The sequence below is a fragment of the Phyllostomus discolor genome, chromosome 10 (assembly GCF_004126475.2).
Source record: "Phyllostomus discolor isolate MPI-MPIP mPhyDis1 chromosome 10, mPhyDis1.pri.v3, whole genome shotgun sequence".
Classification (NCBI taxonomy): domain Eukaryota; kingdom Metazoa; phylum Chordata; class Mammalia; order Chiroptera; family Phyllostomidae; genus Phyllostomus; species Phyllostomus discolor.
In genome coordinates this window covers 69,857,582-69,875,129 of record NC_040912.2, presented here as the reverse complement: position 1 = coordinate 69,875,129, position 17,548 = coordinate 69,857,582, and the positions used below count along the sequence as shown (strand labels likewise).

Genomic DNA, 17,548 nt, shown 5'->3' with positions numbered 1-17,548 from the left:
CGCCTGGCCTAGGTCATTCTCCCCATGGGGAATCTTACCCGTCTTTGGCTAACCGACCAAGCTTTTTGGGGTCCAGTTATGAATAAAGCAGCAGAAGCAGCATTCCTGCCAGAGAGACAAGCCCTTGTCTCCTTGCTGGCTTACGGTTCCAAGGGCGTTCCCTTAGCCTTAGCCTAGGCGGGGGTTTCAGTTTCTGATACCAGTCAGGGGGTTCCCAACAAAAATATATATTTTTTAAAAGTATAAAATGGGAAATGGAGAAGCCAAAGAACTTATATATATAACCCATGGACATGAACTAAGGTGGGGAATGATGGTGGGAGGGGGTGGGATGTACAGGGCAGAGAGGGAATAAAGGGGAGAGAAAAATGGGACAACTATAATGGCATATTCAGTAAAGTATATTTTTTAAAAAGTATAATGAGTTTATAAAGTTCTTATAAATTCTTATTAAGGTTAAAATTCTTATTACCTTGAGTCTACTCAATAGACATTCATAAAATATAACTAGTTTAAGTTCTTCTCAAGGCTTCTGCAAGTACATATTCTGTAGTGAATGAAAGAGCACATTATAGGACTTTCTTTTTAAAAATATATTTTATTGATTATGCTATTACAGTTGTCCCGATTTTTCCCTTATGCCCCTCTTCACCCATTAGTGCCATTCCTTCCAGCAGTCCCGCCCCCCCCTTAGTTCATGTCCATGGATCATGCATACAATTTCTTTGGCTACTCTATTTCCTATACTGTTCCTAACATCACCCTGTCTATTTTGTACCTACCAATTTGTACTTCTAATCCCTGTGCTTTTTCCCCCATTCTCCCCCTTCCCATACCCAACTGATAACTCTCCAGATGATCTCCATGTCTATAATTTTGTTTCTGTTCTGCTTGTTTGCTTAGTTTGTTTTTTAGATTCAGTTGTTGGTAGTTGTGAATTTGGTACCATTTCAGTGTTCATAGTTTTGATCTTCTTTTTCTTATATAATTCCCTTTTGTACCTCATATAATAAGGACTTGGTGATGGTGAACTCCTTTAGTTTTACCTTGTCTGGAAATCACTTTGTCTGCCCTTCGATTCTAAAAGATAGCTTTGCTGGATAGAGTAATCTAGGTTGTAGGTCCTTGCTTTTAATCACTTTGAATACTTTCCAGTCCCTTTTAACCTGCCAAGTTTCTTTTGAAAAAATTAACTGACAGTCTTATGGGAACTCCTGTGTAGGTAACTATCTGCTTTTAAGATTCTCTTTTATCTTTAATCTTTAGCATTTTAATTATGATGTGTCTTGGTGTGGTCCTCCTTAGGTTCATCTTGTTTGGGACTCTCTGTGCTTCCTGGACTTGTATGTCTGTTTCCTTCACCAACTTAGGAAAGTTTTCTTTCATTATTTTTTTCAGATAAGTTTTCAGTTTCTTGCTCTTCCTCTTGCCCTTCTGGCCCCTCTATGATTTGGATGTTGGTATGTTTGAAGATGTGCCAGAACTTATCCTCATTTTTTTTTGAATTTTTTTCTTCTTGCTATTCTGATTGAATGCTTTTTTCTTCCTTTTGTTCCAAATCGTTGATTTGATTCTCAGCTTCATCCCCCCAACCTTTGGTTCCCTATTGATTTTTCTTTATTTTGCTTAATGTAACCATCATTTCTGTCTGGGTCATTTTTATGCTGTTGAAGTACCCAATGAGTTCCTTGAGCATCCTGGTAACTGGTGTTTTGAATTCTGTATCTGATAGATTACTTATCTCCATTTCATTTAGTTGTTTTTCTAGATTTTTGTTCTGTTCTTTCAATTGGGCAATATTCCTTTGTTTCCTCATTTTGGCAGCCTCCTTGTGTTTGTTTCTGGGCATTGGGTAGAGTTGCTTTGACTCCTGTTCTTAGTAGCATGGCCTATTGTAGAAAAATGCAACAACCTGTAAGTTGTATGGACCACAGTGCTCTGTGGCTCTGTGTCAGGGAGGGTTTGGAGAGGGGACAGTACCACTGTCTGGCCTCTGGAGTTTTGTCCAGGAAGAAGCTGTTTCCCAGCACTCACCCTATTGCCAGACACTTCAATTCCTCCCTGTATGCCACTGGTGCCCTTCCAGATGTTGCCCTGGTGCTGAATCCCATAGGGGTGAGTCTGCGTGAGTCCTAAGGGCACCTGTTGCATGCCCTGTAAGAGCAGACTCCTGAGAATCCTGCAGTGTCTTCCATTGCCCCAACCCCCACTGGTTTTTACTGCCAGAAGTTATGGGGACTTATCTTCCTGGTACTGGAACCCTGGGCTGGGTCTTCTGGTCTGGGGCTGGGATGCCTCACCTCTGAGATATCCCTACTGATTCTTACCTACCACATGTGGCTGTGGGACCATGTATCCCATGCCTCCACACCTCTCCGTGCTTCTCTGTGTCTCCATGCCTCTCCAGATCTCTCTGCACCTCTCCTTAAGGTCTTTTTTGACTCACTGATTCAATGGTAGGTAACATTTTAAATTTTATTGGTTTTTAAGTTCTTTTTATTATAGTACAAGTAACATAGAAAATGTCTGAAGTACATGTATTTAAAAATAGTTCCACCATTATTGCTTCTCAGATAAAGCTCCCATTTTCTAATAGGATTTTAAAAAACTGTTCTTTATTATTTTCTGTGAAAAACAGGGGAAAGAAAATAGGGCATTGGCTTTGGAATGCAAAAATTCAAGCTCCAGCACTTACCAGCTGTGTGGCATTTGGGGGGCAGCCTAACCTTTTTGAACGCTAGCAGCCTCCTTCCTTGGATACTAGAGAAAGGGTTGCTATGAGCATCTCATGTTGCCACACACATGAAACAGCACAGTACCAGGCACATATTTAACAGTTTGTAATTGATAATTGTGATGCTTGTTTTAATAATGACCATAACAGGAATATATTGATGAGATAGGAAATATTTGCATTTATTAGGAAGAATGATTTTAGAAAGAGCTTTTACCTTTAGGCTTGACTGCAACAAAGTTGCCACTTACAATAATTTTGATACAGAATGCCACTTCATATACCTAATATTCAGTACGTGGTCTTATATCTACAATAAAATAAGAACATGTGAATAAGAGCAATTCCAAAATATTAAATATTCTATTTAACCTGTCAGGTGTGTACAAAATTTAGTAATGCACCAGTGAAATGGTCACCCTTCACTGTGTCTAATAGGTTAATCTTAGTGAAGAGTGATATGAATGATGTTCCCCTGATGTTACCATTCTCATTTTTCATTGCCTGAACCACTGGCTGTGTTCCATAGGTAGTCAATGAACCCAGGGAAGTTTAAAATGACAGGACGACTTGCTCTGTTACTGTAGTGACAGTTGAAGCAAACACTAAAATTCACTCAAATATAACCATGGGGCACCTGTCAGAGAGCAAAGCCAAAGGGCATGGCCATTATCAGAATGAGTTCTTTGCTCTTTTCCATCAAGTTTGCGTGGGTGAATTTAGTGAAGCAACCACCTTCAACTTTGTGATGTGAGTTTTTATTGCTATTGACTATATAATATAATGTAGCTACAATTTTTGTCAGAATGCCCCAATTCCGAGTGGATGATTGTGTAGAACTGTCCAGTTGAACTTTTGTGATCATTGCCAATATGCATTCATTCATAGGACACAGTCTGGGTTTTGTTCTATCATTTGCTCAATGAGAATTGGCTCTGAAGTAATATGTGAAAGAAATCCATTACTCAATTATTATAAAACATTGGAGCTTGCTCATATTTCATTGTTTTATACCTTATGGGTAACACTTTCTTTTCTTCCTCTAAATATTAGAAAGACCAATATTTTGCCACTAGTTTTTCCTGTAGTTAACATTCAAATGCATTCTGATGGAAAAAAATATGATGTATTATTCTGATTAAGTAGTTAAATTATTGTTCTTTCCCTATTTAGGAGCAAAATATAATTGTAAGAAATATTCCCAAAGCATAAATTCTAGCAGCATATGAATTTCTAAAATAAATTATTCTATATTAGAAAAAAACTGGAAACTCAAATGATGCTTTGATACAAATAAAAGGTCTTTATGTCAATGAGATTCAGGTATAACCTTAACATTTAATTGCTTTTTTCCTAATTGACTAGTTTACAAGTATCATAGGTGTACATATACGTATATATTTATTTTAAAAAACTGGGAATGTCAAAAATCTTACTGGAAAGTTATTTTAATTTGAGCTTTGGGGTGGTTTTTTTTGGCTTTTCATAGTACTTGTTTTTACTTAAAAAAAAAACATTAAAAACCATTAAGTAAGTTGGAATGAAATGCATACATCTTTTGGGAATTAAAATACAATCTTTGTCCCTGGCTGATGTGTCTCAGTTGGGTGGAGTGTCATCCTGTAACCAAGGAGTTGCCAGTTTGAGCTCTGGTCCGGACGCATATGGGAGGCAACCATTGATGCATCTCTCTCTCATCAGTGTTTCTCTCTCTCCCTTCTTTTCTCTCCAAAAGCAATGGAAAAATGTCCTCGGGTGAGGAAATATATATATATTTGTTTTAGAAAAATGAGCTAATAGGGGAAGAAATGACTGGTGTTAACTATCAAATGCAAAAAGATATATTTTCTTGAGATATATAGATTTTGAAATGAATATGAAAATATACCTTTTTCTCTGGGTTAAACACAGTTAAATTTTATATTTTCAGAATTTTAGATGAATGCTATACCACAAGATATGTAAAATTCTAAATCCCCATTATTAAATATATATTATATTTGATACCTTAATCTTAGTAAAAGAAGATTTGTTTCATCTTTATAGCTACTTTTAAAGGTCCTAATGAAAATTCACATTGATTCCATAGGAATATTTGGTTTAGCATGAAAATCTTGAAACATAGTTGATCTTTGCTGTCTGTATGCTTTTTAAAATATATTTTGCTGATAATGCTGTTATAGTTGTCCCATTTATTTCTCTCCTGTATTCTGCTCTGTCCTGCAATACCCCTTCCATCAGCATTCCCCCACCTTAGTTCATGTCCATGGGTTGTACATATAAATTCTTTGGCTTCTACATTTCCCATACTATTCTTAACTTCCCCTGTCTATTTTGTACCTACCATTTATGCTTCTTATTCCCTGCACATTTTCCCCCATTATCACCTCTCCCTCTCCCCACTGATAACCCTCCATGTGATCTCCATTTCTGTGATTCTGTTCCTGTTCTAGTTGTTTGCTTAGTTCATTATTGTTTTTGTTTTCCTAGGTTCAGCTGTTGATAGTTGTGAGTTTGTTGTCATTTGACTTTTCATAGTTTTCATCTTCTTGTTTTTCTTTGTAAGTTCCTTTAACATTTCATATAATAAGTACTTGATGATGATGAACTCCTTTAACATCACCTTATCTGGGAAGCACTTTATCTGCCCTTCCATTCTAAATGATAGCTTTGCTGGAGAGACTAATCTTAGATATAGGTCCTTGCCTTTCATGACTTAGAATGCTTTTTTCCAGCCCCTTCTTGCCTATAAGGTTTCTTTTGAGAAATCATCTGATAGTCTTATGGGAACTCCTTTGTAAGTAACTGTCTCCTTTTCTCTTGCTACTATTAAGATTCTCTCCTTCTCTTTAATCTTGGGTAATGTAATTCTGATGTGCCTTGGTGTGTGCTTCCTTAGGTCCAACTTCTTTGGGACTCTCTGAGCTTCCTGGGCTTCCTGGAAGTCTATTTATTTCCTTTGCCAGATTAGGGAAGTTCTCCTTCATTATGTTTTCAATTTCTTGCTCCTCCTCTTCTCCTTCTGGCACCCCTACAATTTGGATGTTGGAACATTTAAAGTAGTCCTGGAGGTTCCTAAGACTCTGCTCATTTTTTTTTTTGAATTCTTGTTTCTTCATTCTGTTCTGGTTGAATGTTTATTTCTTCCTCCTGTTCTAAACCATTGATCTGAGTCCCGGTTTCCTTCCCATCACTGTTGGTTCCCTGTACATTTTCCTTCATTTCACTTTTCATAGCCTTCCCTTTTTTTCTACTTTGCAACCACATTCAACCATTTCTATGAACATCCTGATTACCTGTGTTTTGAACTGTGCTTCTGATAGGTTGGCTACCTCTTCATCGCTTACTTGTATTTTTTTTCTGGAGCTTTGATCTGTTCTTTCATTTGGGCCATATTATTTTTTTGTTTCAGTAGACCTGTTAACATTGTAAGTGGGAGAGCCTTAGGTGTTCACCAGGGTGGGGCAACCCACATTGCTGCATTGTGAGGGTGTATGTAGGGGAGGGACCTGAGAAGGAACAATTCTGCTTGCTCAGCTTTCTGCCAGACTTCAGTCACTTCCTGTGCTACCCACAAACAAATTGGGCCCTTCTGGTGGTGATTCCTGGATGGGTGGGTTTGTGTACATTTTAGGACTCTGTGGGTCTCTCCAAGGAACTTTTCTGTGAGGCTGGGAGTTTTTCCTCGCACCTCAGCCTGCATAGGTGTTTTCAATCAGAGGTTTTGAGGCTTTACTTCCCTGCATTGGAACCCTGGGTTGCAAGGTCTGTCTGGCTGCCAAGCTGTTCCTCCTGGTTCATCCTCACACAAGTATGGAACTGTCTGCTCCACTAGCCACTGTCTTGCCTGCCCTGGTCCTCAAGCCGCCACTTTGCCCCAAGTCCTCTGTACCCCTGCTGCCTGTATCTGCCCCTCCTACCAGTTTGGATGAATGTTTCTTCTTTAACTCCTTGGTTGTCAGACTTCCATAGTTTGATTTTCTGGCAGTTCTGGTTATTTTTTGTTTTTAAATGTGTTGTTGTCCTTTTTTTGGTCCTTGTGAGAGGAGGCAAAGTGTATCTACTTATGACTCCATCTTGGCTAGAAGTCCCCTGTTAGCCTCTCTGTATTTTTTTATTCAAATATTTATTCTTATTTATATGGCCACAAATTTAAACAAATAAAAAAGTGAAAGAGTAAACCATTACTTGTATCTGAACCAAAATGGCAATGTTGCTTTCAAGAATTAAAATTAAATCCCCTATTTTACATTAGCCTAATTTGGAAGAGAAGCAGTTAAGACATTTTAGCTTGCATTCAGTATTTTTTAAAATATTTCCATTCAAGGGATATTCATTTAATGAGGCAAATATTTGATACCGCTATAAAACACTTTTCACTGTTGTTCTCAAGGACTAGTCATTGTCTTCTGTAGATCTGAAAAATATTTATTGTAATCCTTTACCTTGAAGGCTATCTAAAAGAGAACAATTCCATTTATTCTGGGTCAAATTATGAAGCAGAAAGCTACAAATATCTCCAATGAATTTTCACTGTGGACACAATTATATGTATACTATAGACCTATTCACATTTTCTGTAATTATTTGGATTTTTCAGGGAAATATATGTATGTATAAATAGAGCTATAAAATATTTAAAAGTAAATGTTCTATCAATATAAATTACTGATTCTGGTTGTTTTTCAGACCTGATGGAATCGGAACAGTTTCCGTGGAAGAAAAAGAGAGATTTGAGGAGATAAAAGAGAGACTGTCTTTCCTTTTAGAAAATCAGATAAGCCATTTCAGGTATATACTCTCTTAATTAATACAAGTATTTGCTTCTTGACTCAACCCTTCTGATCCCTTACAAATGCCCTTCTGTGACTACTCAACAATTGGTAGCAGCCTCTCCACCTCTCAGCAGCCTGCAATCTGCTTCTCTGCCTGCCATCCAGTTTCGCTGATCACTTACATAGCCCCCTGTCCCTGCAATATCCTCTCCACTGTACCTCTTGCTTGCTGTGTGCATTTCTCCTCATTGCATAGGCTCTTTGCCTTCTCTCTGTGGCTGTTCCTCCCTCTCTCTGTGTTATCACCAGGCAAGGAGACTTTCCCATCCCCCCTTCACAGCAGAACCTTTCTTAGTTATTCCAGCAGAGGAGAAAAACTAAAGTATTACCTGTACTCTGCATTTATCACATGGTTATGATACACATTTCTTTTTATTTTTTTTTATCCTCATCTGAGGCTGTTTATTGATTTAGAGAGAGAGGGGAAGAGAGGGAGAGAGAACCATCAATTGGTTGCCTCCTATACATGTCCCAGTCTGGATCGAACCTGTGACCTAGGCATGTGCTCTGACTGGGGATCAAACTTGCAACCTTTTGATGTCTGAATGATGCTCCAGCCAACTGAGCCACTTATCCAGGGTATAATATACATTTCTTTAATCATTATTTATTTTTTAAAATCTACATTCTGTGAAAACAAGGACCACAATTCCCAGCACACTTCCTTGCTCAGAAAATTATCTATTGATACATTTGTAGAGTGAAAGATAAATATCTTGATAATGTGAGGGGTGACCCCAAAAAAGGAATTTACTTATACAAAATTGTGTGATCTTACTGTTTAAACTTCAGTCATATTCAAAGTACTCTCCAATTAATGCTGTACACCTGTTGAGATGTTTTTTCCACTGCTCAAAACAATTTTTAAACTTGTTGATTTTGGTGTCTTTTAGTGCTTCTGACATTTTTTGTTTCACCTCTTCCACATCAGCAAAATATTTCCTTTGGAAGATTTGTTTCATTGGAAAAACAAAAATAAAGTTGCTTGGTATGAGATCAGGTGAATAGGGAGGGTGGGGCATGGGGATCATGCCATTTTTGGTCAAAAAGTGCTGAACCCTCACTGTGGTATATGCAGGTGTGCTCACAAATCACCCATCATGAAATGGGCAAACACTTTGAGTCTTCAAAAAAATTCACCAAAGCCAAGCACAGCCTCTAACAACAACGCCAGCTGGTACACTGACACAGATGGGTTCCTAGAAAACTCACCTAGTGGGGGAAGCCATACTACAAGGGGCCTGCCCTCCAGAAGATATTTCCAGGGTTTTTTGGGTGCCCCCTCATATCTCTTTTCCCTGATTATATTTAGCTCCACAGAACCTAATGGTTAAAGAGAGAAATATGTCAGTGCATTCCCTTTCCTATCATTCTCATCATCAGATCCTATAAAATGTTGCCGTGTCCACATACTGCATCTTGCAGCATGCCTGCCGTATCGAAGGTATATGATTTGGAATCATTCCCTGTGAACATACTAAAAAAATAAAACTCAGTTATTATTTCCCCTTAACAGTTTGAAAATACTGTCATTTAATCATTTGAATGGTGTAGTCCTAGCTGCTCTGGGCCTCAGTTTCCTTATTGGTAATATGAAAAGCTTAGACTCTGTGATTTTTAAATAATCTTGAAGGAAGAAATGCTCAAAGGTTATGCAGTGCGTCTGTTTCCCTACATTAGTGATTTAAGCTGGAGCTGGTACTACCACCTTAAGGTAAGTGAGGGAGGGAGGATTGTCACTGTCACAGTAACCAGGTACAGGGACAGTTATTTAGTGCCTGGTTTAGGAATGCAGTGCATGGGGCATTCTCACACTGGAGAATTGTTTTGCTTAAAAGACTAAAAATTTGTTGTATGTGTTTTTCAATCACAGATGGTTATCCATTTTTTGACACTGAGACAGAGCCTGTCATTCAATTCAGTATCTATGTTATTTGTATCAGTGCTTTCATCTGCAAGCAACAGGTCCTACCTCAAACTGGTTCAAACAAATAAATGTATATGCTCACTTACCTGTTGGTCTGAGGTAGGGCAAACTTCAAGACAGGCTGAATTCAGTAGCCGTAGCTCTCTGTTTTCTTGTGATTCTCACATAACTACCCTCCTTCATGGGTGGCTTCTTCCCCAGATTCATGGAAAGACCACAGTATTCCTTGGCCTCACATCCATGCCTGCTAGTTTTCAAAGGAAGCAGTGGAGGCCATCTCTTTCTGTGATATTCTCTTAAGATCATGAAGTCTTGGCAGAAGACCCTAGCAAACTACCCCTCACATTTGCCCTATATGTAGATCACAAGCCAGTCCTGAACCAAACCAAACCCAGTGGCCAGAGGACACCTGTGCAGAGGATACCTCAGTCAGTCACTGAGGAGCAGTGGGACCACCACGACTGGATTAGCCTAGTCAGAGCCACCCACCAGGGGAGTTCAACCCCTCTCACTGCCACCCAGCAAATACAGGGAAGCAGGGAAAGACAGTTGTCCGTATAACTTATTGTGTTAATTCCCTGCCTCTCAGTTTTGTTCTCTATTTCTCCTAAATGCACATCCTCTTTTAATAATTTGTAAAGATGTACTGTGTAATCCTTTTTAGCTTTTATATCCTTGATGCCCTGAGGACAAGAACTGAAAGGAATTGGTCTAGACATTTTGAACTGACTTTTATATTCCCTTTTGATGTTTGTAGAGTTTATATAAATTTTGCCAGTTCTTTTTTCCCCCATAGAATATTGGATAACAGGAAATGGGACTAAGATACAAACAGAAGAAATTTTAGATGTCCACATAGGCAAATTTACAAAAATTTAAAAATTGTCCATGAGGATTTTCATCAGGATTCTACCAAATGGTCTTCCTTCCTCTCTTATGTTAAAATTTAGAAAGAATATAAATTACTTACCAACTCAGGCTAAAGAAGTAATCACAGTACTGTTAATAACGCTTATATAGAAGTGTATTTATTTAGGTCCTGCTGTATTCCAGAAATGCATTTCAAAGACACAGATACAATAATAAGGCAAAGTAAATTAAACATAAATAAGGAACTTCTGGTTCAAGACAGCAGATTGATGCGTGTCTGCCTCGGCATCATCCCAGACCCTAAATAAAATAACAGAACATTATTTTTCAGAAGACAAACCCATATGGACAATGAAAAGAAGAAAAGAAATTTGGAAGTCAAATGGATAAATGGCATCTAATTTAGCCATCCAAAAAAAAAACCCTTAATCATAAGCTGGCAGAAGGGAAAACAAAGAAGCCCCCTGATTTATGCCATATAATCACCAAAATGTTTAGGAATTGCCTATATCAAGCCCTTTTAGAAATTAAGAGTGAGGAACCATTTGTCATAAACGTGCTTAAAACTCACTTAGATCCCCCCACATCTCTTTTCTGCCTCAGGCTGCTGCTTGTCCAGCCCTCACCCCACCCCACCCCACCCCCAACCCTCTCCCCAGAGCACCACTGATTAGGTCCCTGGAGAGGGTAAAACTAGAGAAGACCTGGACTGGGGTGGAGGAGGGGAGGAAACATCAGGCACAGTTAGAGTTAGGATTATATGCAGACACATGGAGATTAAATGAACGTTTATTCTGAAACCTGAGAATCACAGCCTTCTCCTGCCCCTCATACCTTTGACTCCCAACATGCTGGCAGGCAGGCAGGTTTACACCTCCCAGGCATATTACAAATGTCTTCCCCTGGGACTCTGACTAGCCCAACAGAAAAGACCTAAAGCTTTGGACAATGCAGACTTCCACTGAAACTTCCAGGCAGATTCCCCTTCAGCAAAGACCATGGTCTACATGTACCCAGCTAGGTGCCTGTTGCTTCCATTCAGTTTTTTAATACCACACTTTTAAAAATGATCAGACAGCCAAAGTCATCAGATATTTGAGGAAAGCACTTACTATGGAAGACAGAGCCCCAAACAAATAAATACTATATAAAAAAACAACTTGGAAATCAAAAAGATTATATGGGAAGAGGAAAATGAGCAGGTGAGGTTGGTGGAAATGAATTGCTGATATCCTTGGAGACTTTTGAGATGATAAGAGTATCTATAAAACAAAAACAAGATGCTGCAAAAAGAAGAAGGAAAAAAACTTGGAACAAATACGAGCTCTTAGAAATTACATGCAAATGACACACAAGTACATACACAATGTTGAAAAATTAGTTTACTGAAACCTTGCAGAAAGTAGGGTGGAAGATAGGAAAATGGGAGTACAAAGAAAAATTAAAGATCTACTTAGGAATGTCATCAACATAAATAATAGGAATTCCAAAAAGAGTTAAGTCTGAAGGTAGAAAACTTTGAATAAAATCATTCAAAACATTTTCCCAGAATTAAAAGACATAAGTGTTCACATTGAAATATTTAGTACCCAGTACAATTAACTAAAATCTTTACTCATCAGCATATTTTTTCATGAATTTTCAGATTCTTGGTGATAAAAGAGAAGATCCCCAAATACAAAGAATCAAGAATCAGAATGGCTTCTCAACATTAGTTTATTCTAGAAATGTTTATTGGGTCCTACAATATGCCAGGCAGTGAACAACAGCAACAGAAGATCCTTCACTTCTGCAGCTTTCATTTCGACATGAGGAGCAATAGTAATATATACCCAGAAAACAGTGCATCATTGACCCCATAATTCTGAGGAAAATTACTTTCAACCCAGAATTCTGTACCAGCATAAGTCTTGATTAAGGACAGTGGTAGAATGATATATGCAGATATGCAGGACCTCAAAAGATGTGATTCCCACGTTCCCATTCTGGAGAATGCAATTTACCGAAACAAAGGAGAAAACAGAGAGAGGGTTAAGATCCCTGCATCAGGAAAATCACCTTGAGAGAGAAGGGAATGTGATGGCCATTGAACCTAGAGAGCAACCAGTGCTCACTGGAACAGGTCAGAATATTCTTCAAGTAGATCAGATTGACAGCTCACTGAGACATTTTAACATTTTGAAAAGATTGCCCACCTGTTGGAATTGTATTAATTAGATTGTATTAGAGTTTGGAGTTGTATTAGATTATGTAAATAAAAGCAGGATATTAAAAATGGAAACAAGTATTATAAAATAGTGAACAGGACATAAAAAGTAATCATAGCAAAAACTGTGTCTCAGTTATCTAGGACATTTACATAACCAATATAAGTAGATGCTGAATTTAGATCTAACTCCCCCAAAATGTGTAACCACATTGGAAGGATGGGAAAGACAGGAATTATGTTTAGGGTGGGGGAAAGTAACCTTAACAGGGAAAAAAAGAACTTATATATCTCAGATGAAGTAATAGGGAATGATATTTACATATTCACCCTCCTATCTGAAACAAAAAAAAATTTTACAAACAAAATATTTGGGAAAAAGTGCTTTTTAAGACATTAAAAATAAGCAATGAATAACATTACTATATTTTGCCATGTGTAATGTGCATATTTTTGCCCAAATTTTTGAGGGAAAAATAAGAGTGTACATTATACATGGGTAGTACTAGTTCTGTATCTACATAAATGTTTTTAATTCTTTCATTTATGCTTATGCATTAAAAGTATAACTCTAAAAAGCAATAATGGCATCCATATGCAAAACAATACACTAGAATATGATCATCAGTTTTGTTTCTAAAAAGGAATACATAAAAAATTGAATTAAAAATTAAAAGATTTTTTTACTGAAAGTTTGGGCCAAAAACATGGGTGTTCATTATACATGGGGGCGCATTATATACAGCAAAATGCATTTATTCCTGAGAGCTGGGAAACAAATGAAGTCCTTTAATTGCCCCTGCCAACTGCAAGGAGAGCGTTTCCAGGCCAAGGCCCAGGGAGAAGGAACCCAGGTGGACCCCAGTGGACATCCTGACTTGAGGCCAGACTGGTGGGAGTCCAGGGAGGCCAAGGCAGCCAGAGTTTGCAGGTCAGCGTTCTGAAGAAGAGAGCAGAGGCCCTGCAGGCATCTGCTGAAAGTCACCCTGGAGGCTCCTCCCTGTGCCTGTGAGGCAGCGATCCTAAATCAGGCAGACAGCTGTGTTGAAAGGATCCCAGGGGAAAATCCCCCAAAACTAACACTGGGCTGGTTCCAGTTTCTCCTACCCGGAGTAGGAGCTTTCTAATTCATGGGCGTGAGGTAGAGTACTCACAGCATTTTGCCTGAGTAGCGGGGAAAAAAACTAACCCTAGAATAGATACTGTCATGGTCTCTCCTAATGAAAATTAAAAGCTAGATTCGGATGAATCAATGAATCAGTGTTCATGTAATTTAACAGCACTTCCAAACGAAGTTCAGAAATATTTAAAGGAATACAAAAGTATTCAGCCATTAAAAAGGTAGAATAATAAATAGTCTAGCATTCAGTCAAAAATTTCCAGGTACACAAAGAAATAGTAAAATATGATCAAAGAGAATAAAACCAACCAAAAAAAGTAAAAAAGACACAGAAGATAAAAATTAATAAACAGTGATGTTAAAAGAATTATTACACTACATTCCATATGTTGAACCTATTAAAGTCATGTATAGAAAACTTATAACATCATACTTAATAGTGAAAGACTGAATGTTTCCAACTAATAAGAACAAGGCAAGGATGTCTGCTGTCACTGCTTCTATTCAAGACTGTGCTGATGGCGGCACTGCCAGTGCAATGAGACAGAAAGAAAGACGTTCAGATTGGGAAAGAAGTAAAACTGTCTTTATTAAACAGATGATATGATTACCCATGTAGAAAATTCTATGAATATTACCAAAAAAAATGCTGTTCTAATTAATGTTAAAAAACTTGTAGGAGCCTAACGATATAAATATCAATTTGTTTCTGTATGATAGCAACAAATAAATTGAAACTAAAAAACAATGCTGTTTACAATAACAACAAAATTATTAAATAGTTAGGGTCTGATCTATGTGAAACCTGTGCACTGAAACATACACTTGCTGAGAGAAATAAGGGAAAACCTGAACTGATCTACATAGGCAATGCTGTCTCAGTCAAAATCTCAAAAGGATTTTGTAGAAATTGCCGACCTAATTCTAAAATCCATATGGAAATACAAAGAACTTGCCATAGCCAAAAGAACTTTTCAAACAATAACATTGGAATGTTGACACTACCTGATTTCAAGACTTACAAAGCCACAATAATCAGGATAGTGTGGTATAGAGTGTCCAGAATAGACTCACACACATGTGGTTAATTGATTTTCAACAAATGTATAAAGGCAATTTGAAAAGTATACTTTTTTCAACAAGTAGTGCTGGAACTGTTGGATATCCAAATGCAAAATATTAAACTGGATCTGTTACAACTGATATAAAAGTTAACACAAAATAGATAAACCTAGAAAACAGAAAAATCCTGTGTCCTTGGACTGAGCAAAAATTCTTAAGTAGAACACCAAAAATCATGATTCATAAATGGCAAAATTATAACCAAGCAATCCAGGGCCTGCGCACATGGTGCCTTGATGCCTGACCTAACAATTGGTGTGGAAGAAAACAGGTTTTTACTTACAGGATTCCAACCTCAGGGGGAGGGGCGGCACTGGGAGCACTCCTGCTCCGAGCCCTGCTGTCCCATGAGACCCAGCACTTCCCTTGCTCCCCGCCAGGCTATAAGCCAAAACATGCCCAAAACTTCCCCATATTGTTATCTGTTCTTAAGCTGGCTGTGCAAACAGTTCTCCATTCTCCCTGGAAGGCACTTTCAAGGGTTTCAGAGTCCCCATCCTCTCGCAGTAGCTCTCTCCTTCACGATCTGGGGTATGGTGTTCTCAGCCTCCATGTAGTACTCCAGGAAGGCATGTGCCATGTTATACTGGATCACTGTGGGGTCCAGAAAGGCACACATCCCAAGAGAGGGGCCTCTCCATATGTCCTTCAGAGAAGCAGAAGTCAGCATTCCCCTGTCACAGTTCAGCATTCTAGGTGTCTCCCAAAGTCCATGCTTGGTTTGGCAGGTTCCCACAATTCCCAGCTCCATCAGCTCTGCCACCATGTTCTTGCAGGTTTCCCAGCAGGTCTCCTCTTTTTTACTCCAGTTCTCAATCCAAAACTGCCTGGCTTCTCCTTACTCTAAAGCATGTGGTACCTCCTTATACACCAGACCTCATGGCTGAATCGCTGTACTTCATGGCCTTCCTCATGGCTACCTTCCTTCTGGCTGCCACTCATTACTGACCTTATGGCCTATGGGGCGGCTCCTCTGCACCTTTTGAAACTACATGGCTGCTACCCCATGGCTGCTCGCCCTGATTTCAAAGGCTGACCTGGAGCTTCCTACGTGACCTCATATCTGGCCCCTCCTACAGTGTGCCACCTTTGCCAGTTCCCCCATATCTTCTGCCAACTTTTGGCTGCCATCTTTAATCAGGGCAAGAGTATCCCAGGACAAGGGAACCTCCACCTTCCTGCCTCTTGCACAGGCACAGTATAAACTCCCTGGCTACATCACAAGACACTGACTGCTCTTTTAGTCATGTCCATATTTCGTATGTGGCAGCAGCATAACTAGTAACTTGCCTTTTGTTGTGAAAAGTATCGTAACTGCCATATCCTTCCCTTCCCCCATCCCTCAACCATGGGCTGCGGGGAATATTTTCAGGGACCCCCACCAACTCTGTACCACGTTACAAAATGTTGCCTTGAACTAAATCCACATTAGGAACTTTTGATCTTACAAAGACATTTTTAAAGGACTAAAGAGAGAAATCTCAGAATGTGAGAAAATATTTGTACGTTATATGCCCCACAAAGACTTCTACTCAGAATATGTAAATAACTCTTAAAATTTAATAAGAAATGAAACATCAGTAAAAAGATTGTTTTTAGATATTTCTTCATGCTTTTCGATATTTCTTCAAAGATATATGATGGTGAAAAGGAATATAAAAGGATGCTCAATATCATTACTCTTTAGGGATATAGAAATTAAAACTACAGTAAGATGCTCCTACATACCTATTAGTATAACTAAAATTAAAACACTGACATAACAGCCCTAGTTGGTGTTGGCTCAGTGGAATGAGTGCCAGCCTGCAAACCAGAGGGTCGCAGTTTCTATTCCCAGTCAGGGTACATGCCTGGGTTGCAGGCCAGGTCCCCAGTGGGGTCATGTAGGAGAGGAGGTGGCCACACATTGATGTTTCTCTCCTTCTCTTTCTCCCTCCCTTCCCCTTGCTCTAAAAATAAATAAAATATTTTTAAGAAGAGATTAAAATGGTAAAACCACTTTGTAAAATAGTTTGCAGGCTTTTAAAAATTTAAATACCTAACATGACCCAGCCATTCCCCCCACCCAGGTATTACCCCAAGAGAAATGAAAGCATATTTCCACACAAAGACTTAACATGAGTATCATACCAGGACTACTCATAATAGCCAACATAGAAAAACAAGCTAGATGACCATCAACAAGTAAACAAACAATGTATTGGAATAGAAAGGAGTGAACTATTGATACATACAGTAGCATGAATGAATATCAAAATATGCTATGTGAGAGAAGTGCATCCAAAAAAGTACATATTATATGATTCCTTTTCATTATAGAGATACCAACTAATACAGATGACAAAAAGTAACTCAGGGTTGCATCGGCCCCAGAGTTGGGGAGGAAATGTTTGGGGGTCATGGATATGCACCTTACCTTGACTGTAGTGGTGGTTTCATAGACATATGTCATTACGTATACATTGAATGCTTGAAATGTGTAGCTTTTTGTATGTCACCTACATCTTTAAAGCTATTTGTTAAAAAAAGTTAAGTGCTTCTCTTCCATAGTGGGATTATAGAGTAATACCTAAAACTGAAATACCAAGCAAGTGAGGTGTAACTGACCTAAAGGACTTTCGTGTTTCATAAAAAGCCCTTTAGAAGAAGTTTCCTCTTTGGCTCTGTGGATAAATAACTTTTATAAAAAAAGTACTATGTATAAAAGCGACCAAGTAAAAGAAATGTCTTCATC

General features: G+C 38.5%; 1 protein-coding gene across 1 annotated transcript in view; it reads left to right on the top strand.

Moving 5' to 3' along the window:
* Positions 1-17,548, top strand: part of CADPS2 (calcium dependent secretion activator 2) — a 575,914-nt gene that overhangs the window by 419,003 nt on the left and 139,363 nt on the right. The window contains 1 exon segment of the mRNA XM_028525503.2: positions 7,424-7,525. Coding sequence (XP_028381304.1) covers positions 7,424-7,525 — 102 coding nt within the window.